The sequence below is a fragment of the Oryctolagus cuniculus genome, chromosome 6 (genome assembly GCF_964237555.1).
Source record: "Oryctolagus cuniculus chromosome 6, mOryCun1.1, whole genome shotgun sequence".
Lineage (NCBI taxonomy): Eukaryota > Metazoa > Chordata > Mammalia > Lagomorpha > Leporidae > Oryctolagus > Oryctolagus cuniculus.
Window position 1 is genome coordinate 17,994,281 of NC_091437.1, and position 22,159 is coordinate 18,016,439.

Consider the following 22,159-nt stretch of genomic DNA (forward strand, 5'->3'; position numbering starts at 1 on the left):
TGGTAGTATACAACAGAAAACTAGAAGGGAAGTTTTTGTTTAGCTCATCAGTGTATGGAACTGCTTTCTGTTGATACAATCTTCAATGGTAAAATCCCAAATATTGAAATCCTGAAAGATCAAAATCCCTATTCAAAAATGCCAAAATCATGGTGCCCACCAAATGCCCCAAAGGATTGAAATCCTGAAAGCTGAAATTTCCAAAACCACAATTCTCACTGGGAAAAAAGTAGGCTCTGTAAGAGAGGTAGAAAACCAGATTGGAGTGAAGCAACTGGTCCATTTACAGTTGCACCCAGGACACTTGCTTCGTGTTAAAGACAATGGGGACTGAATGGTAAAAGAACAAATTTTAAAAGCCGAGTATTATTGGTGCTGAGGAAACAGAAAATCACAATTGCAATGATAGGGGAAAAAGCATATTTGCTTTCTTACAAGATAGAGTTCCAGAGAGAGGGACAGTTGGAGAGATTCCATCTCCTGGCAACAGCTGGGGTGGGGCCAGGGCCAGGCCAAGGCCAGAATGCTGGAACTCCATCTGGGTTTCTTACATGGATACAGGCATTCAAAGCCTTGGGCCATCTTCTGCTGCCTTTGCAGGATTATTATCAGGGAGCTGGACTGGAAGTGGATCAGTCGGGACTTGAACTGGCACCCATATGGGATTCTGACATGACATTTGGTGGCTTAACCTACTGTGCCACAATGCCAGCCCTACTAAGTAGATTTTCGATTGGGATGTCTATACTTCAAAAATGTATAGACTACAACCATTGTCCACATACAAGTGCAGCAGGTGTTTTGAAGATCATGAAACAGGTGAAAACACTGACACGCAATAGGAGACATCCCCACTGTCAGATGGTTCAGTCATGTACCGCTTCTGTCCCTTTGGACATCTTGTCGTCCTTGCCTTTAAAAATGCTCTTCAGAGTGTAAAAGGAATACAGTTAGCACAGTGATTGTTTTAAATAAAGACACTTGCTAATATAGAGGGTCTTTCAGTGTCAAAACACATTGGATGCAAGCTATTCTTGGGTAAGGGGTTTGAGTGTTGAAGAAGGAAGACAAATTTCCTGCTAAATCTAAGATAGAGGAACTTATGTCTACTTTGTCTACTGGATGACACTTGTTTTTGCTAAATATATATATGTATATATATTTATTCATATATATTTTTATGTATATATATTCATGCCCTTATTGGATCTGGAAATTCTTTTTTTATTCTTTTTTTTATTTTTTATTTTTTTTGACAAGCAGAGTGGACAGTGAGAGAGAGAGACAGAGAGAAAGGTCTTCCTTTGCCGTTGGTTCACCCTCCAATGGCCGCCGCGGCCGGCGCAGCGCGCTGATCCGATGGCAGGAGCCAGGTACTTCTCCTGGTCTCCCATGGGGTGCAGGGCCCAAGGACTTGGGCCATCCTCCACTGCACTCCCTGGCCACAGCAGAGAGCTGGCCTGGAAGAGGGGCAACCGGGACAGAATCCGGCGCCCCGACCGGGACTAGAACCTGGTGTGCCGGCGTCGCAAGGCGGAGGATTAGCCTAGTGAGCTGCGGTGCCGGCCTGGATCTGGAAATTTTAAAATATATTCAGTTGTTTATGTACTAATGACTGGAAAAAGTAAAACATTTTTTTGAATGTTTATTTGAAAATTTGGTGGACTTTGCAGGAAAAAAAATGGATTTCAGTTGAGTCCCAAACCATGATGACAGATTTTTTTTTTGAAAAGATTTATTTATTCTTTTATTTTTTTTTTTGAAAGACAGAGCAACAAAGCAAGAGGGAGAGGCAGACAGAAGAAGATCTGTCATCCACTGGTTCACTCCCCAAATGACCGCAATACCAGGTCTGAGGCAGGAGCCAAATGCTCCATGCAGGCTCCCATGTGGATGGCAGGGTCCATGTACCTGGTTTGTCTTCTGCTGTCTCCCTGGAACATTATTTGAGAGCTAACTCAGAAAGAAGTGAAGGTAGGACTTGAACTGGTGCCTTTCCTCTGATATGGGATGCTGGTGTCTCAAGCGGTAGTCTCACACTCTGTGCCACACTGGCCTCCAAGATGATAGATTTAGAATTAGATGCAAGCAAAGTAGCTAGATTTCAAGCTGTTGCTAGTAAAGTGTTTTTTTTTTCCCCATTCAGCCAAAACCATGTGGTGGAAAAATCAAATGAATAGATTGGCCATGTAATGTGGCAATAAAGAAAACATTTTAAAATGCATCATTTGTTTGCATTAACATTCCTTTTGGCTTATAAATTTCTAGGAGCTTTTAATGAATTAAAGCTGCATTTGCCTGAAGAAGCCAGCAGTTACTGGCTGGCTCCAGAATCGTTATGTGCACAGTTGGATAAGAAGGCAAATAGGCAGAAGTGCTGAGGTTGGGTCACCAGTGTTGTTTCTGACAAATCTGTGATGTGTACACAAATGCACATGGAATGAACTTCTCCATTCCCAAAACAACAGCAAAGCGTGGCATAGGAGATGAGAATGTTTAATAAGGAATGCTCATGTCAGTGTGTATCAAATCGTGACATTTTAAAAAGAACAGAACCACATAAGAAATAAATACCCACATGTGCTTTGAGGAGAACCATGCCCTAAAAGAATAAATGCAGCTGTTCATCAGAGTGGAGTCTGTGACTATGGAAATTGGTTGATTCTATGGATTCTCCCATAATCTTTCTTTGTAATTCACTTTTTCTTATGTTGGATTTTCTTGTATTTTCTACTGTTTTAGGTTGTCAGTATTACTCTCTATAATTCATTATGCAGTATGTTTCATCCTAACATTGTTTCCAATCTGAAGGTATAAATTGTGTAAAGACATCAGAGGGGCCAGCGTTGTGGTGTAGCAGGTCCAGCTGCTGTCTGTGATTCAGGCAACCAGCTTGGTCAACAGTTTGAGTCCCAGATACTCCTCTTCCAATGTAGCTCCCTGCCAATGAAGCTGGGAATGCAAGAGAGGATGCCCCAGTGCTTGGGCCCCTGCACCCTTGTGAGAGAGCCAGATGAAGCCCCCAGCTCCTGACTCCAGCCTGGCTCAGCCCTAGCTGTTGCAGCTTGTTGCAGAGTGAACCAACAGATGAGAAATCTCTCTCTGTGTCTCTCCTTCTCTCTCTGTAACTGTGCCTTTCAGATGAATAAATAAATAAAACTTGTTTTAAAGGAGACTAGAGGGTTCTAATTTACTTTATGGATTTTTTGCTGTTTCGACCCTGTAGGAATGCATTATCACATCACTTAGACTTTGTATGTAAGCATTGTGCATATACATAAAATACTGATAACTTATAATAAATGAAAGGGTTGTTCTTGTTATACATCTGCATTTGTGAAAGGGACAGTTTTGCAAGGTCTTGGCTTTTGGGGTGACTGCATGGTATGCACTGGTGACCACTGTGGGTTTTGATGGATCTCACCGCGGACTGAATTTGTCCATCATGGTATTTCAGGTGACTGTGGCTGTAAAACCAGGTGCGTACAATTACCGACGACTGTGACATGGATTTATGCATTTTACTTTTTGACCTGTCTCTTTATGGATGTGGTTAATCAGCTCATAAATGTTTTGCTCTTGTGACTGTTTTTAGTAGAACTGTTTATGCTTGCAGAACATTATTACTTTTCCTGTTTTATTGTGTGAAGTAGCCACAAAATATTATGCTGTGTTTTTATATATTTCTCAAATAAATCCTATTTTTAAAATGAAAATGAATGTCTTCTAGAAGATTTTTTTTAAAGATTCATTAATTTATCTGAAAGTCAGAGTTACACAGAGAGAAAAGGGTGACAGAGAGAGAGAGAAATCTTTCATTCGTTGGTTCACTCCCTGTTGCCCCTCTTCGTGGAGGAACGACACAGGACCCTGCGCTGTTCTTTTGTCTGCTCGGCCCTCCCCGGGTTTGCTGCTGCTTCTTCCCGGGTTGGCTACCGACCCTTCCGCCTCCGTGGAAGGGCGGTTCCCCCTGCCACTTTCCCCACTTCCGCGGGGGAGCGGCACACCGCCGGCCGGCTCTCTCGGGGGCTGCTCAGGTGTTATTCGGATAGATGTTCCTGGTGCATGTTGTCTCTCTCCTCCTTTATAGTCCTCTTCCACCAATCCCAACTCTGCTACCCACATGCTGAGTACGCTGCTCTCCTCCAATCAGGAGCAGGTCCTACAGTTTATTGGCTGAACTGGAGGCAGCTGTGTAGAAGCTGTTTCCTCCTCTCCCAGCGCCATATTGTGGGAGAGCAGATGCACAGAATAAGTCTTAATTCCAGTAACTTAGTCTAGTCCGAGTTGCTCCCAGTTGCTCCCCACAACTCCCCAGTTGGCCACAATGGCCAGAGCTTTCCCCAAAGTGAAGAGCCAGGAGCTTCCTCCAGGTCTCCCACGCGGGTGCAGGAGCCCAAGGACTCGGGCCATCTTCCACTGCTTTCCCAGGCCATAGCAGAGAGCTGGATTGGAAGTGGAGCAGCCAGGACTCAAACTGGTGCTCATATGGGACGCTGGTACTGCAGGCGGTGGCCCAACCTGTTACGCCACAACACCAGCCCCATAGAGGATTTTTTAAATTGTTTTTTTACAGAACAATATTTTTGGAATTTTTAGGTTTCGGGTTTTAACCTTTAGGGGTTTTAATGTTTTAAGATTTCAACATTTGGGATTGTGTCGTTCCAGGTTGTATCTTTCAGGATTCTGAGTCAAGTCTATATGAAGCAATGTCAATATCATAGGTCATGGGATCCGATATTCTGTAATGATCATATTCCAGCCCTTGTCAAACAGGCTGACATGAGTGGCTGCGTACTCTAGAATGTTCACTAGAAAATTCCTACTTCAAATGTAACTTGTATTGATATTGTTACTTGCCTCATTTGGCTGTTTTGTTTTATTTTGTTTTGATAGGCAGAGTTAGACAGTGAGAGAGAGACAGAAAGGTCTTCCTTCTGTTGGTTCACCCCTCAAGTGGCTGCTATGGCCAGCGCGTTGCGGCCTGCACACTGTGCTGATCCGAAGCCAGGAGCCAGGTGCTTCTCCTGGTCTCCCTTACGGGTGCAGGGCCCAAGGACCTGGGCCATCCTCCATTGCCTTCCTGGGCCACAGCAGAGAGCTGGACTGGAAGAGGAACAATCGGGACAGAATCCGGTGCCCCAACCGGGACTAGAACCCGGGGTACCAGCACCGCAGGCAGAGGATTAGCCTAGTGAGCCGCGGTGCCAGCTTGCCTCATTTGGAGTTTACCTTTTCAGATTTGGTCATTCTTGCAGTAGTCCTGACTCTGAAATGTGCAGTAGCTGAAAGTGTCTTCAGTTTTGTGGTTTGGTCTTTCTCGATAGATGCAGACGAGCAGCTCTCATTTACAGGGGCTCTCTTCTAAAGCGCGTAGAGTACTTGGTGTGTTTTGTCTCAGGTGCTGTTGTAATTGATGCTAGCATAACCTTCCTCTTACATATATACATATATTTTTTTTTCTTCTTTTTACCTTCCAGGTCTACCAAAAGCAGCTGTGATCAGTCAGCTGCAGGCTCTCAAGGGCTCCTCGGGACTGTGGGCTTTTGGTTGCACTGCAGATGACATTGTTTACATAACCCTTCCTCTGTACCATAGCTCGGGCTCTCTCCTGGGAATTGGTGGATGTGTTGAGCTGGGTAAGATCTTGTTTTCTTTTTGATAAGTTTTCAAAATGCCTAAAAATTAGAACTTGTGTTAGTTAAAGTTTGATTCTCAGTCTTTAACATTTGGAGTGATTACAGGCATGTTGTTTAATTGTAATGTTTATTAAAGGGACTCTGTTTCAGAACCTACTCAGTGTAGTCCTGAGGAAGGAAGAGCAGTGGCCTGGGGAATTGGCCCTGAGGTTGGAGCTAGCCGTTGACTGCAGGGTGCTCATCCCCTATGCTCAAACCCCAGATGCCTTAAGCAGTGGTGGGGGGATACAAAGGGGGTGAATGTGGGAGCTGCATAGCCTTCAAGACTTAATCTTGGAAGTCCTATAGATTATTTCACTGTATTCCATTGATCAGAGCAAGTCACCCCAGGCTGGTCCAGATTCAAGATTTGAAAATGAGAGGAAGTAAATAGATCCCACTTCTTTAAGGGGGAAGAAGCAGGTTGACTTTGCAAAGGCAACAGCATTGAAGGAAGTGATAAGTCCATCTTTGCAAACTGTCGACCCCAGACACTCAGTAGCTCGGCTGGTAGAGCTGGTGACTCGGTGGATTCCATTCACAGGTGTGTGAGATGATGCGCCAGTTACTAGTCCTAAAATAATGCACAGAGATCATCTACCACAGCCTGCACACGACTAACTTGCTATGAAGTCATTTTTAGAATACTCCATTCAGAATATGACCAATATCCACAGTACACAATGAGAATCAAGATAGGGAAATTTCTATGGAGTTTATTCATATAGCACACACTCATGAGGAATCACCATGTGCCTAAAGGTGTACTTTGAAATGCATGCAGTTTGTGTTCCTGAAATGAAAGGTTTCAGGGTGGCGGGGGAGTGAGTTGCTTAAGTTAGGTTCTACGGTCAGGGATGAGCATTACAAAGTCTTTACCTCAAGGTAAGTTGAGGCTGGCCTAGAGTTTAAAAATATTCTATACAGGGGCTGGCATTGTGGCCTAGTGAGTAAAGCCACTGCCTGTGGCACCAGCATCCCATACGGGCACCAGTTCAGAATAAAGCTGCTGGCTCCTGGCTTCCAGCTGGCCGAGCCCCAGCCATTGCAGCCATAATGGGGAGTGAACCAGAGGGTGGAACATCTCTCTCCCTCTCCCTCTCTCCCTCTCTCCCTCTCCCTCTCTCCCTCTCTCCCTCTCTCCCTCTCTCCCTCTCTCCCTCTCTCCCTCTCTCCCTTTCCCTCTCTCCCCCTCTCCCCCTCTCCCTCTTCCTGTAACTCTTTGAGATAAATGCATAAATGAAAATATACTATGCATACATTCAAGGTCAAAAACGAATGTTCTTGGCCTCTGTGAAGACCGTGATTTCTGGTCACACTGATACATGCAACTCTGCTATTTATTTTGACTGTTGCTTTTATTCCCTGTGTTGCCAAAAGCATATTTGCAGTGGAAATAACAGAATTACAACATGAATAATTTTGAGTCATTGGACCATAAAATTAATGTTTTCAAGTGAGCGTGATGTAAATGATCAACAGTGGATTATGAAAGCCTTAGAAGTGAGCAGACTTGTTCTACTACGGAGCAGCGCCCTTTGTGTTTTATGCTAATTCTGCTCTTGACAATTTTTTCCTTTGGTGTCTGCTTTTATCTTTTCTGATAGGTGCCACTTGTGTGTTGAAGAAGAAATTCTCAGCAAGCCAGTTTTGGAATGACTGCAAGAAGTACAATGTGACGGTGTTTCAGTACATCGGAGAACTTTGTCGCTACCTTTGCAGACAGCCTAAGGTAAGAGTAATCGTCGTTATCCAAGACAAACAGAGGTATTTCAGGAAGAATAAACACGGAGAGGGAAAATGTAAATTTATTTCCTGTGATAGTGTACCTTCTTTCAGAACATAATTTAGCTGACTGTAAAAGATGCGTGCAGTCCTCCAAGAAGAAGTGAACCTCAAACAAGTCAGAGAAAAGGAGTGGTAACCTGGGGAAGCAGAGCTGAGCGCTGTGTGGCCGCAGACAGGACAGGCTCCTAACACAGTCCCCGCAAACACAGTGTGCTTCACGTTCCGGGAGACGCCTGTGATGTCTGCAAAAGTCACTGATTCCAGGGTTAAAATAGATAATCTTCTAAAGTACTGTTCTTTAGAAAAATTGATAATCCTTGTTTTTAGCTGATTTTTTCTTGTAATGATTAGAGTATCATTTGTTTTCCTTTAAATTTAAAATGAAATTGTACTTTGATTTGCATGTGTGTCCCCACCAAAACCAGTCATTTCTGCTTTGTTTTGATCAACTGGCACCACTTAAAAAAGCAAAAAGTAGAGAGGATTGAAAGAGTCTGAAGTTTGTCTTTCTTGGTTTGTTTGCTTTTTTGCACTCAGAAGTTATTTTCCTTTTTCTGGTCTTAGTGATCTTTCCAAATGCTTATTTTTTAACTTCCTGATTTTGTAAACATTCTTGGGTCTGCAAAGAAGTGACTCTCTCCTTAATCGAATCAGTGCTAGTCCCTTTGAAAATGCAATGGAGGATGCCTCCCAAGGCCAGGGGACTGGGTGAGAGAGCCTTGTGCTCTGAGACACACCTTCCTAGACCAGGGGTCTTCTTGTTCATTACCTCTGCCTGCCATCGGATGGGGTCCTGGAGTCGCGTCTCTCATTGCCACTGGCTAGAAGAGGCGTGCATAATTCTTCCACTAATTACTCAAGGCACAGCTGAAACTAGGCTGGAGGCACTTAAATAAGACTTTACTCTTGATGTGGGATTATACAAAGGACATGAAAACTGAAATAAAAAGTGAGATTGAAGAACCCGGTTTCTTAATCATTTTGATCTTGGAGTTTACTGTGATGAGACCTCCAATCTTGCTGCAGATCCACATCCTGGAGGGAGGAGCCATTCGTGTTGAATCTTTTCAGGATTGCTTAACGTAACCATAGATTTCATGGATTCACAGACTAGACCTAAAGTTCCAGGGGAGTGTTGTAGGTTTCCTGAACTTTTCTCTATTCAAGAATACCCTGCTTCAGGTAAGGGATGTGGTCCTATCAGAATAGCCCCAATGTAAAAGTCATCATGCCACAACCTTACATATTCTCTCTTCTGGTTTTCATTATAGTCTCTGATCATTTGATATCTGGACTAGGTTAATTTAGAGAATTAATGCCAGTAAGAATTAATGTCTAGTAAGATTAAACTCAGAGTTAATGCCAGTAAGAATTAATGTCCAGTAGGATTAAAGCCATTTTTAGTGAGGTCCCATGACCACAAATAGTACAGGAGCTAGCAGGTGTTACCTAATGAATTTCTTTATCTTCTTGCTATCTGGATGAAGATGCTAATATCCATTCCTGTTTCCTCTCATCTTGTAATAGCAACGTCAGCTCTTCCAAGGTCACTTTTTTTCCCAGCATTTCTTGAATGATTGAATACATGAACTTATTTTTTTCAAAAATTTCACCAAGTCCAATCATGCTACAAATAGTGTCTTCTCTCCGTTTAGCCAGTCCAGGATCTCAGAAATGAATGCGTATAGTCATAGTGATGGATGCCTTTGTGGTTTTTTTGGGCTGTATTTCCAGATTGCTTTTCAAAGTGCTTAGGATGATCTAGAATTGCCTTTGCAACGTGGAATGACCTCTATTTCACAGTCCTTTATTAGTGCACGATGTTATTCAAATGATGTTCTTGTATTGGGGCTTCATAAACAGAAGCTCCTTCAAGCCCCCTCAGAAATCTGAAATGTGGGAAGTTGCCAAGATCCGGCCAGTTTCTATGCCCCATGCTTTCAAATATTGGGGAGGAAACTCCATTTGGTTGAGCTTCTCAATAGTGTTTTTTTTTTTTTTTTAAATAAGAATACCTACTTTTTTTTTTTGAAAAAATGATTATTTAATATTATTCATAGTTTAGTAACTAGAAACAAACACATGTTGATTTTCCCTATTAAGGTCACTGCCAAAGTGTGAACATTTTCCAGATAAATTTTCTTTCTAAAATGCCTTTTCTGAGTCCTTTTTGCATATATTTCTTCAGTGTATAATGTTTTATTCTATCTGTTTGAACTCTTACTTCATAAATAAAGGCATTAATAATCTATCATATTGGCTAGAATTCTTTCACCCAGAGTATTTTCCTTTGAAATTTTTTTATAAAATAAAATATCCTGTCCACTTCTCTGAATTTGTATTGCACTAATTTTGGAGAATGCTGTAGCTACAGAGAATTTGAGAGGACTTAGAATTACAAATGGAATTTCTGACTTCATTTTAAGTTAATTTTAGTTTTAATTCTTAATTAAGTCTCTTTGAAGAAAAAAAAATCATGTTTAGGAAATAATCTCTAATTTTTACTTAAGTGAAAATTGAGGAGAAGACAGAGGGGAATGAAAATTGCTTTGCCCAGAGGAAAACTTACTAAGTTTTTAAAGCAAAACAGCATAGGATTATCTAATCCCCTTTATTGATTTTGCACAAAATGAGCACAGACAGTTCTTGGCATCAAGGACCTGGGACAAGGAGAGAGTCATCCTGCTGTGACTTCAGGGACCTCGCTGTTGGCCCCCAGTGTTCCCTCCTGTGACGTACTCTTGACGGGAAGGGACAGTGTCTTCAGGGCAGCCAGTGTGGCGGTGGATGCAGGTGGGGCTGGAGCCTGAACAGGTGGCACCAGCAGCCCCCCCCCCCCCCTTAGAGGAATGGTCACTGAGTGTCTCATAAGCCGTGTTGGGAAGCCCCACGGACATGCATTTGAAAGAAGTCCTTAAATAGGAGAAAACAGAATCACGTGTTCTCTAAGCAAATCCTGACTCCTTGTCCATCTCACAGTACATAGTGTCTTCCAAGGGAGATTTACCTGTGGGCACAGTCCCGAGGTGAGCTGAGCGGTGCTGCGTAGCTGCCTGTAAGCTCCCTAAGGTAGATCTTCCGTGGCCAGACCAGCAGTATTTATTCATCCCCTCCTTCTAACCCTTTCTTTTTTTTTTTTTTCCATACCAATGATTTTATTTTTTTTAACTTTTATTTAATAAATATAAATTGCCAAAGTACAGCTTTTGGATTATAGCAGCTTTTTCTCCCCATAACCTCCCTCCCACCTGCAACCATCCCATCTCCCGCTCCCTCTCCCATCCCATTCACATCAAAATTCATTTTTAATTATCTTTATATACAGAAGATCAATTTAGTATATACTAAGTAAGGTTTTCAACAGTTTGCACCCACAGAGAAACACAAAGTGTAAAGTACTGTTTGAGTATTAGTTATACCACTAATTCACATAGTACAACACATTAAGGACAGAGATCCTACATGGGGAGTAGATGCACAGTGACTCCTGTTGTTGATTTAACAATTGACACTCTTGTTTATGGCATCAGTAATCACCCGAGGCTCCAACGCCGATCTTATTTAGACAATGTCATAGTCAAAGTGGAAGTTCTTTCAAGTATCATTTCCGAAATGAAAAGACTTGAAAGTCATTACTCTCCTCATTACAACAATAGTAAGCTAAACAAAACAAATATCAACAGCTTCTCTGGGCACACTAAGGAGTTGCAGTTACAATGCAATGAGCACCCAGGAATCATCAAAGGTCGTAAAGCTGGAATCACAGCTGGGACCTGCTTATCTGGAACAGAGCCCTGGCTGAAGCACTTAGAGGGTAACTTTGTGTGAAGGCAATTTTACCCAGTGGCTGGAGGCCATTCCTACCATGAATGGGAAACTCTCAGGCAGCATGGACTTAGGGATCCAATACTTTGCTTTGTCTTGAGGAATCCCACCAACTTTTCACAGTAGAGGGCTTAGAAACATCATTTATTAGCTATGACAGGGAAGAGGAACAGTAACCATTGTGAAATAGGATGAAAACCATCTTCTTATTTAAAGGCTTAAATGTGAATCGTTTAAATATATTCATTAAAAGATAAAGATTGACAAAATGAGTATAATAACAATATTCGGCTACATCTTGTCTTTTGGACATTCACTAAATATACTGATTCAGACAAGTTCAAATAAAGCGATAGCAAAAGATATGCTAAAACTAATTGAAAGAAAGCTGGAGGTACTACACTAATTTCAGATAAATGGAATTCAGAACAAGGAAAATTATCAGAGACAAACAGGAAGATTACTTAATGATTAGGCAGCCATTGCTTTAAAACCTAGCAAATTTGTGTATACACCTAAATTCAGAACTGCAAAATACACTTCAAAAACCTACAGAATGAGGGTGGGCATTCTGGCAAAGCATGGTACGCCACTGCTTGGGACACCTGTATTCCATTTTGGAGTGCTGTTTGGAATTCTAGATGCTCCCCTCTCAATCCATCTCTCTGTCTTTCTGCTGCATGGTTGACCAGGATGGAATTCCTGGCTTAAGCCTGCCCAGCTCCAGGTATTGCAGCCATTTCAAGTGTGAAACAGTGAATGGAAGATCTCTCTCTCTTTCTGTTTCTCTCTCTCTTTCTCTCTCTCTCTCTTGCATGCGCGTGTGTGTTCTCTCTGTCTCTCCCCACTCCTGCTCTACCCAGACACCCTAACTTTCAAATAAATAAATATTTTTTAAAAATTGACAAAATTTCAAGGAGAGAGAGAAAGTTCCACTATTATATTTGGGAACATCAATCTTCCATTAATTGGCTGTTCAAAAATGCAAAAAACCAGAAGCATAAATTTGGCTTTAATAGCCTTATCAATTACTTTGGTCTAATAATATTTACAGAATTCTTTGTCCAACAAGATCAAGCTTCCATGGATGGACCACAGTCTGGACAACAAAATACACCTGAAACTGTGAATGTTCACAAAACACATGAAGAATGTTCCCAGATAATAAATTTTAAGAAACTGTAGCAAGAAGAACAACTGAAGCATGAAAAAGAAAAGGAATGAAAATTGAAGTATAAAAGAATAATATTGAAAAATAGGAAAATAATATATGAAAATCAGCAAAACCAAAAGATACTTCAGTGAAATAACAAATTCATAAACCTCTCTCCATGCTCATTAAGAAAAGAGAAAGACAGAAATTACCAGTATCAGAAATCAAAGAGTGGCCATCATTGGAAATGAACATTAATGTTCCATGGAAACTTAAGGATAATAAGGGGCTACTAAAATCACTATGCACAAAAATTTGATAAATGAACAGAACAATTGCTTGAAACACAAATTGCCAATACTTACACAAAAAGAAATATAATCAGTCAAGGCCCATTTCCTTTAAAAGAATTGAATCAAAGATGCATACTTCTTCCCACCACCACCAAAAAAAAAGGAATGAAAATATCAGGCAAGGATAACTCATAGTTGAATTCTACCATACATTCCAAGTACAAAAAAGGACAACTCTCTACCATTTCCTCTTGAGATCTGAAGTGTAGATAATAATTTATAACTCAATTGGTGAAATCAGCATTACCTTAATAAAAAACTTGTTAAACTTCTAAGAAAGGAAAACTATAGAAAAACATTTCACATGAACAAAGATGCAAAATAAAAATAGAAAGCAAAATAATAATAGGTAAAATCCAACAATTTTATGTAGTACAAGCAAGTGGTATTTATCCCACGTAAGCAAGGCTGTCAGCATTTAAAAAAATCAATAAATTGGACATACTACACAAACTGCAAAAATGTTAAATGATTACATCAACTTTTGTAGAAGATATTTGGCATAAAAAAACTGAGCAAACAAGGAACAGAAGAGAAATTCCTCATCTAGATAAAGAATATCTACCAAAACCAGCTTTAATAGTGAAATTGGACAGTTTTCCCTTAAGTTGGAGAAAGGGGGAAGTGTCTTTTTCTCACCACTACTTTTCAATATTATGGTGGAATTACTAGACAGTGCAGTAACACAAAGAAAGGATACAAAATGCATACATATTGGGAAGGAAGACATAAAACTGCTAGCAAATGTCATTATTGCATGTATAGAAAATTCAAAAGTACATCATAAGTACCCCTGGAACAATGTTAGTGTAGCAAAGTGGCGAATTACATGTACAATTTCATTGTTGTTCCATGTATGGGTAAGAGCTAGGATTTGAAATTTAAAAACAAAATTAAGCATCATTTAAAATTGCATCAGGTTAAGAAGCAAATCCCAATCGGTGTCTTTTAACTGGACAGTTCAGGCCATTCACGTTCAATGTGACTAATGAAAAGTGGTAACTTTGCCCTGCCATTTGCCAAAGATAAGTTCTAATATATGCTTTGAATTCCCTGTGATCTTTTGCTGTGAGGTTTCCTTCCTTTATCTTCTTTCATACTGATGACCGTGTTTCTGTGTTTCTGTGTGTAACACATCTTTAAGCATCTGTTGCAGGGCTGGACGAGTGGCGACAAATTCTTTCAATTTCTGTTTGCTATGAAAAGTCTTTATTTCACCTTCATTCACAAATGATAGCTTTGCAGGATATAATATTCTGGGCTGGCAGTTTTTCTCTCTTAGTACCTGGGCTATATCTCGCCATTCCCTCCTAGCTTGTAGAGTTTCTGATGAGAAGTCAGCTGTGAGTCTGATTGGCGATCCTCTGAGAGTAATCTGACTTTTCTCTCTTGCACATTTTAGGATCTTTTCTTTATGTTTCACTGTGGAGAGTTTAATTACAACGTGTCATGGTGAGGATCTCTTTTGGTCGTGTTTATTAGGGGTTCTGTGAGCTTCCTGTACTAGGATTTCTCTGTCCTTCTCCAAACCTGGGAAATTTTCTGCTAATATCTCACTAAAAAGGCCTTCTAATCCTTTCTCCCTCTCCATGCCTTCAGGAACTCCTAGAACCCGAATGTTGGGTTTTTTAATAGTATCCTGAAGATTCCTGACAATATGTTTTAGATTTCTAATTTCCTCTTCTTTTCTTTGATCTGACTGTATCCTTTCCTGTTCTCTGTCTTCTAAGTCCGATATTCTCTCTTCTGCTTCACCCATTCTGTTTGTAAGGCTCTCTATTGTGTTTTTCATTTGATCTACTAAATTCTTCACTTCAGTCACTATCACAGTTTCCTGTTGTACTAGTTGTTTCGTTTCATTTTGATTCCTCCTTAATATTTCATTTTCACGAGAGAGATTTTCTATCTTGTCCATTAAGGCTTTATGTAGTTCAAGAATTTGTTTTTGAGAACTTCTTAATGTTCTTATCAATTTTTTGAGATCTGCTTCTTGCATTTCTTCTATGTCATCATCTTCATAATCTTGAATTGGGGTGTCTTTTTCATTTGAGGGCGTCATGGTGACTTCCTTGTTTTTATTACCTCGGTTTTTGCGTTTGTTATTTGGCATATTGGAGATATTTATTTTCTTCACTGTGGTGCTTTTTTTTGTTATACTATGACTCTAGATTAAGTGGACTATCTGTTTTTGATGGAGCCTTAGGGCTTGAGATGGGTGTGGCCTGAGAGCTCTGTTTGGTGTGCCAAAGGTGACACTCCCAGGTTAGGCGTGGTAAATCTCTGTCTCTCTCTCTTTCTTTTTTTGATTCAAAAAGGAAGTAATTCTGCACAGCTGAACGAAGTTGGAGTTAGTTAGCAGGCAAATGATATACCCACAGGAGCCAGAGATCGGAAGCTCTTTCCCAAGGACCACACAGGGAATCTGTTCAGCCCTCAGAGTGGGCTCAAATTCTCCTTCAGTCTCCCACTGGGTTGCCAAAGTTACGGAATTGTAGCGTCTCTGGAGAGTAGTCAGGTGAATTCCGTGAGTTCTCTCCCCCACCGTCTCTTTGTTCACAGTCTCAGTTCAGTAGCACCACAAATTTACTAGGTCCTAATCTCCTGTTAATTCACCCCGCCCAGAGTCAGGTTTTTCTGCTAGGCTCATGGCCGGTGCAGACCTGAGGTCGCTCTGCTTATGACGTATGTCCAAGATGGTGCCTGCTCTTTGTCTTGCTCACCCTTGAGAGGTGAGCGGAGAGAGAGAAACCCGTGTCCGTACCAGTCACCTTTTTTTTTTTTCCTCTCTCTCTTCCAGTTAGCCTGGTGAACTTCCCTCCCCCCCCCTCCCCCGGGGGTCATTCCCTCTAGTCTCCTCTCTCGGCTTGCCTGCCAGTGTCTCGGGCTATTGAGGTTCGGCTCACCTCGCGTTCCAGCGCTGGTGTGTTGAGTCTGCTGCTGGTTCTAACCCTTTCTCCTTTCTTCTCTTTCTCAAAACTCCAGTTACCAAAAGTTCTTTGGGCATAAATGTTAGACGTGCCTGTTTAGAACGGCTGGCAGTAGGGGTACCCTGGGAAAAGCCAGTGGGCCTGGGTCCTGTTAGAGATGGGTGGGGCAATGGTCCTCTTCTCCCAAGACCAGGAAAGAAAAGCATCTCTTCCCCACTTCTCTTCTGCCTAGTTTTCCTCATTAAAGAAGCCTCAGCTTATGATTTCTGATTGGCTGTGTATTTTGTTAATATTACTGCTGCTTTAACATGGCTCAGTGAGGGATGTGATAGAACTTTAGACATGAGCATTGTGTATGTCACTCACTCATTCAGTTAAGTAACACTGTGTGTTTGGATAGACAGGGCCACCCAAGACACATCAGGTGACTTCTCTCTTCTGTCACAAAGCTCACACCCTCGGTATGGGGTGAAGAGAGAAAAAAAATAAGCCAACAAATCCGTGAAGAAGTGTAATTGCAGACAGGGCAAGTAGTATGAAGACAGAACAGGACGAGGTGATGGGAATAATGGGCGGGAGTTGGGTAGTGCTGATCAGACTGTGCCTGTGGGGTGGACATCACCGAGACGGTGACCTGTGAGCTCAGGGACATTGAGGATCCAGGCCCAGCGAAGGTGCGGATTTCAGTCATGACAGAAGGAACTGGAACAGGAGACATGGCAGGGGACACAGCCTGCCTGCTTGCAGGGAAGGAGGGCGTGGCCGGGCTGTCCACAGACCAGACCTCCTGGAGCTTGTGTCCTTGCAGACCCTGAAGGACAAAGTCGAATTTTATTCCCATCAGAGCATCTGACAAAAGATGAAGGAAGAACTGAAAAAAACGAGACTCCTTTGGGCTGCATGGGGAAGGAAAGCCACCAGGACTTGTTGGGTTAGGAAAGGGGTGGGAAGGATCTGGTGGGATCAAGGGTGAGGCCCAGGATGTGAGCTCACACGTCTGGGGAAACTGCACACCATTTGCTGAGACTTGAACAATCTAAATTTAATTTCTTCTGGGCCTGTTAAGTTTGATATGTTAAACATATCATAATAGTATTGGAATGTAGGAATCTGGTGCGCAAGAATTCTGAAGACGGGACCATTTAGCAAAGCAGAGACCTGTTTTATGATGCATGTGTAAAATGCCTGTTTTTCAAATTAAGTGGGTCTAACCTTTGTGTATACCTTTAAAAGTAGAATGCCCACATTTTGACATCCTGAAGACATAATATATATTTGTTGTAATATATTTCTTTTAAATTATACTTCCTTCTATTCTGCAGAAAAGCTAAGAAATTCATGAAAGCTAGGAAGCACCCTTATGATCTAGATACTTCTGTTGATCTAATAATACTTTGACAAAATGTGTTAGTGAACTCTCATTACAAAAAGAGAAGCATTTTAAAGCACCTGGGTTTTTGATAATATTTATTGTTCATTAAAACCATATAAATTGCATTTCTGTTTCACTAGTAATGTTAAGACTATCCTACAGTGACCCCCTAAATACTTCACTGTTTTTTATTCAAGTCATTTTGATTTTTGAGTGATAAAAGACAACAAATGATGGCACTGTGAGATTTTTTTAAAGAAAGAACACCTGCTTTATTTTATCCAAAAGAATCTATCAACATTTTAAGAGTTTTCTTTGCTATATGTAGGGAAGAAATGGGGAAAAGGAAGGTATGAGAGTCCAGGGAATGAGATTGTAATAGTGGGGAAATCAGGTGGTGCTGAGCTGCTCTTGGTTTCGTGAACCTGTTTGTCCTACTGGTCTTATTTTGGGTGAGTTGGAAGAGAGTCACAGGCTAGAAGATTTCATGTTACCTTGTCCCTGGATGAGCACATTAATGTTTATTCTTTCTTTTCTATAGAAAATGGAAATATTAAGAACATTTACTCTTCAATCATGTTTTCATTTTCTTAATTTGTGTGTAACCTTAAAAGTTTCATTATTATGTTTTCCCTTTCTGTATCTTGTAGAAAAATGTTGTTTTTTTTTTTTTAAATAAAAGTATTATGTTTTAGGAGAATGTTCTCATCGCACTGTAGGAATCTTTAAAGAATGATGCTTTCAAATTAATATAAACTTTAGTATCAAGGTGTTAGGATTTAGTTTCATTAAGATATTCTGCAAAATGTGGAATGTTTGATTTTGTCTCTATAATCTGGATATTTGTACATTTTTATGATTTCTTTCCCTGAAATATTTGAAGCATACTGTTAGACTGTTGAGAAAATCACCTCTTTTAAACTCAATTATCCTTAAATAAATCAAAGATATGCTTAGTGTTCTCATAATGGATATAAAAGCATCTGGCAAGGTGCCAGAGCCCTCATACTGCTTAAAAACTAGAAATATAGAGATGTGGGGCGCTAAGATAAGTAACTGTTTGCAATCTAAATACTAGCAGAATTACAAGGGAATTTTCGAGGTTTTGTAACACATTTTGGAGTGTTTTAGAACAAGGTGAACATATTAAAAAATAAGTGGTAATTTTAGCACTTAATATTTACATTTCATAGGTATAAGTAAGTACTAAATATGTACATGTCTTCAGATCTGCTTGCTTAAAACCATTCAAGCTCTCCTTTCCTCTGTGAATATCCATGTCCCTCATTTATTGTTTCCTAGGAAGTAAAACTTTCTGTGGCAACTATCAGATTGTGCGTTAGCTATGAAGTGAAAGGCACAGGTTCCATTGTAATCTTTCTTGTTGTATCTCAGCTGGGCATGTCTCCTCTCTAAGCCACAGTTTCTGTTTTCATATAAAATAGGGTACAATACCTAATTCTTCTGATTGGCCCTTGATTCTTACAATCTGGTTTTGAGATATATCTGGAAACATGCAAACCAGGAAGCCCAATATAAATAGAGTTTTATTGTTAAACAAAAAATTGTAGTGTTTTCTATGCATGCCATTATAAGTTAACTATTGTGGATGTTGAAAAACAGTTGTCATTTTCACTGATAAAAATCCTACAACAATGATTGTAAAAGTATATTCAAATACATTATGGCCGTTTTTAAAATAAAAATTTTATAATAATAACAAAAATTTTATTAAACTGTCTTCATACACATGAAATACTAAAAATAAGAATATAAGAAACTCTGAAAATATTATGCCTGTCTCCTCTTGAGTTATCTGTTACTATTTTAGATGTGTTAGTAAGGTTTTTCCACAGCTGACATTAAATTAACTTGACACTTTATAACTGAGATTGTTTATTTGATCCAGTATTTGCCGTTTTTCACATTGCCTACTCGTTAGATTGTTTGTTCCTGACCGCTTCTCCATGGACACAGGGTCAAGCTCAGAAATGGTTCTTCTTTGCTCTGCAGTGAGGGCTTACCAGGAAATATAAGAATCTTCAGTGACTGATAAACTGCTAGAATCTTCCCATTGAAGATAAATTTTCCCCAAAAGGGAGAAAAGGCGTAAAAAGACTTAGATTAAAAAGATCAAAGATCTAATTTGAGTTTTTCCATTAATTCACAAAGTGATACTGCACAAGTCATTGAATTTCCTGCCCTTTGAGGTCATCAAGATCGACAGTCCAGCCTCACCCCATGGATTGACAAAGGCTGCGATCTAGGGGCAGTTTCCTGCTCATCAGAGTAGCTCCCCATCAACCGTGAAATGAGTTTACATCAATTACATCCCAAGTTGACATGGGGTTAATGAGTTAAATGTGCAGATGCAAATAGAAATGGGCTTTGACCACAGTGGGGGAAACTCTCTGGAAGAGGACATAGAGTTTTCCCAGGTGCCTTGCAGGAGAGTTGTTACTACCAAAGTGAATATGACAGACTTGAACATCTAGTCCTTGTCTTCTCTTCCTTGCAGTCATTCATTCTTGTATGTCTTTATGTCTTTTTTTTTTTTTTTTTTTTTGACTTGAGAGGCAGAGGGACCAAGAGTCAGAGAGAGCATCCTCACCCACTGACTGACTCCTCCATTTTTTGCAGTGAATGATCTGGGCTGTGGCTAGTCAGGAACTCAGCAGTATGAGCCATCACCTGCAGCCTTCCCGGCTCTGCATAGGTAGGAAATTGGTGAGGAGCCAGAGCCAGGAGTTGAGCCGAAGCATTCCAATACGAGACACAGGTATCTTTCAGCCTCTCTGCTGCTGGCTAAGTGCCTGTCCCGAAGGTCTAGCCTTTACCCTTACAGATTCAGAACCTACTTTGTTAGTGCGTGTCTGTAGCATCATACACTAACACATACACATCCACCAGGTTCAAGGATGCCTCTTATGGTTTTAAGTGGTCCCTGTGGCCGGCGCCACGGCTCAATAGGCTAATCCTCCGCCTTGCAGCGCCGGCACACCGGGTTCTAGTCCCAGTCAGGGTACTGGATTCTGTCCCGGTTGCCCCTCTTCCAGGCCAGCTCTCTGCTATGGCCCGGGAGTGCAGTGGAGGATGGCCCAAGTACTTGAGCCCTGTACCCGCATGGGAGACCAGGAGAAGCACCTTGCTCCTGCCTTCAGATCAGCACGGTGCGCTGGCCATGGCGGCCATTGTAGGGTGAACCAACGGCAAAAGGAAGACCTTTCTCTCTGTCTCTCTCTCTCACTGTCCACTCTGCCTGTCAAAAAAAATAAAATAAAATAAAAAATAAGTGGTCCCCGTGTCTGGACCTTACCTGTGAACGTGGGAATGCCCAGGATTCACTTTCTTATCTCTTCTCTTTCTCTGTATTCTCACTCCCTGGACCTGTTCCCTGCCACAAATGCCATCCATGACTTAACTTTCCAAACTGTATCTCTAGCCCTGCCTTCTCCTTTGATTTCAAGTTGTATATAACTGGAGTCCTACTTCACAGCTCCACTTAGATATGTGACTCACCTCTTATTTCAAAAATGGACAAAGTCCAACTTTTTAAGCACCTTCCTCCAACCAAAATGTGCTGCCTACCTAGATCTTGACTGTCTACCTAACAATATGTCCATTCTGCCAAGTGCGCAGTCAGCACTCTCTGCACTCACCCTTGAAGATGGTCCAGTCCCTGAGCAGATCCTGCAGATTCCACCTTCAGAAATATCCACAGTCATGCCTCACTTTTGCCATCTCTGCTGCTGCTGTCCTCCAAGTCAGTACCATGTCAGTCTAGAGCTGTTTGCAACAGCCTCTTCTGAACTCCATTCCTGCCCTCGAAATTCTGTCCTTGCACGGCAGTTGAAATGGTTCTGGTAAAATGTGAGTGAGATTATGTGACCTCACTACTCAAACCCCCCTGGTGGTTTTACTTGGAAGAAAATCCAGATGCCTTTGGCATAGGCAGCCCTGCTGTGTGGGATCTGCTTCCCCTGCTGTGGCACCTCCTGCCTCTCTATCCCTTGTCTGCTCTCCCCAAGCCCCAGCCTTACCTCCTCTTTGCTTCTCTGTCATGCACCAGACCCTCACTTTCCTCCCTGACTGTTCCCCCTCCAGACGTTTGCACAACTCACTCTTCTAACCCCTTCCCTCTCCAGGGAAGGCATGTCGGCCCACAGTTCTGCTGCTGTCTGTTGTGGTCAGCCCACCAGTTTGATGGAGCCTCTACCCACAGTTTGGCTCAGATGTGGACATGGATAATGTCACATAGGCACCAGGAGGATATGAAAATGCTTATTAGTGGCATAATGGAGCTGCCTGGGGAGACCAGACAGGGTCTCAAGCATGTCTGAAGAGGCCCCAGAACTGGGCAATAGAGGCCACTTGGCTTTTACTGGGATGAGGGGGTAGCAGTAGGGTGAGGCGCCTTCTGCATGTAGGCCTGCTTGTATTACTTGAGTTTCCTTTTGGTGCCAAAGGAAGGTTTACTGGACATTCTCATCAGCTCACCCAGGACAGGGCTGGGGAGGTCGGAGTGCACGGGACATTCTCATCAGCTCATCCAGGACAGGGGTGGAGAGGTCTGAGTGCACAGGACATTCTCATCAGCACACCCAGGACAGGGCTGGGGAGGTCTGAGTGCACTGGACATTCTCATCAGCTCACTCAGGACAGGGCTGGGGAGGTCTGAGTGCACTGGACATTCTTATCAGCTCACCCAGGACAGGGCTGGGGAGGTCTGAGTGCACGGGACATTCTCAACAGCTCACCCAGGACAGGGGTGGGGAGGTCTGAGTGCACTGGACATTCTCATCAGCACACTCAGGACAGGGCTGGGGAGGTCTGAAAGTTGTGAGCAAACAAACATCAGGAATGGTGTCGGACTCTGTATTCAAATGTCCGTCTCCTTGTCTTCTCCTCTTGCTTTATTTTTCCTTGGGGAACTTACTACCTCATTATATATTTATGTTCTTTATTATGCCATTTAAAAATGTATTGGTTTGGGTGGGGAGAGAGAGAGAGAGAGAGAGAGAGAGAGAGAGAGAGAGAGAAACCAACCCATCAGTCATCTGCTG

The 22,159-nt window shown here is 41.7% G+C and overlaps 1 protein-coding gene across 2 annotated transcripts in view; it reads left to right on the forward strand.

Moving 5' to 3' along the window:
- The window catches only part of SLC27A6 (solute carrier family 27 member 6), an 83,636-nt gene that overhangs the window by 26,412 nt on the left and 35,065 nt on the right, over positions 1–22,159 (forward strand). For both annotated transcript variants that reach the window (XM_017341026.3, XM_002710184.5), the window contains exons 3-4: positions 5,481–5,639; positions 7,286–7,410. In XM_017341026.3, the coding sequence (XP_017196515.3) occupies positions 5,481–5,639; positions 7,286–7,410 (284 nt within the window). The remainder of the gene's footprint in view (positions 1–5,480; positions 5,640–7,285; positions 7,411–22,159) is intronic.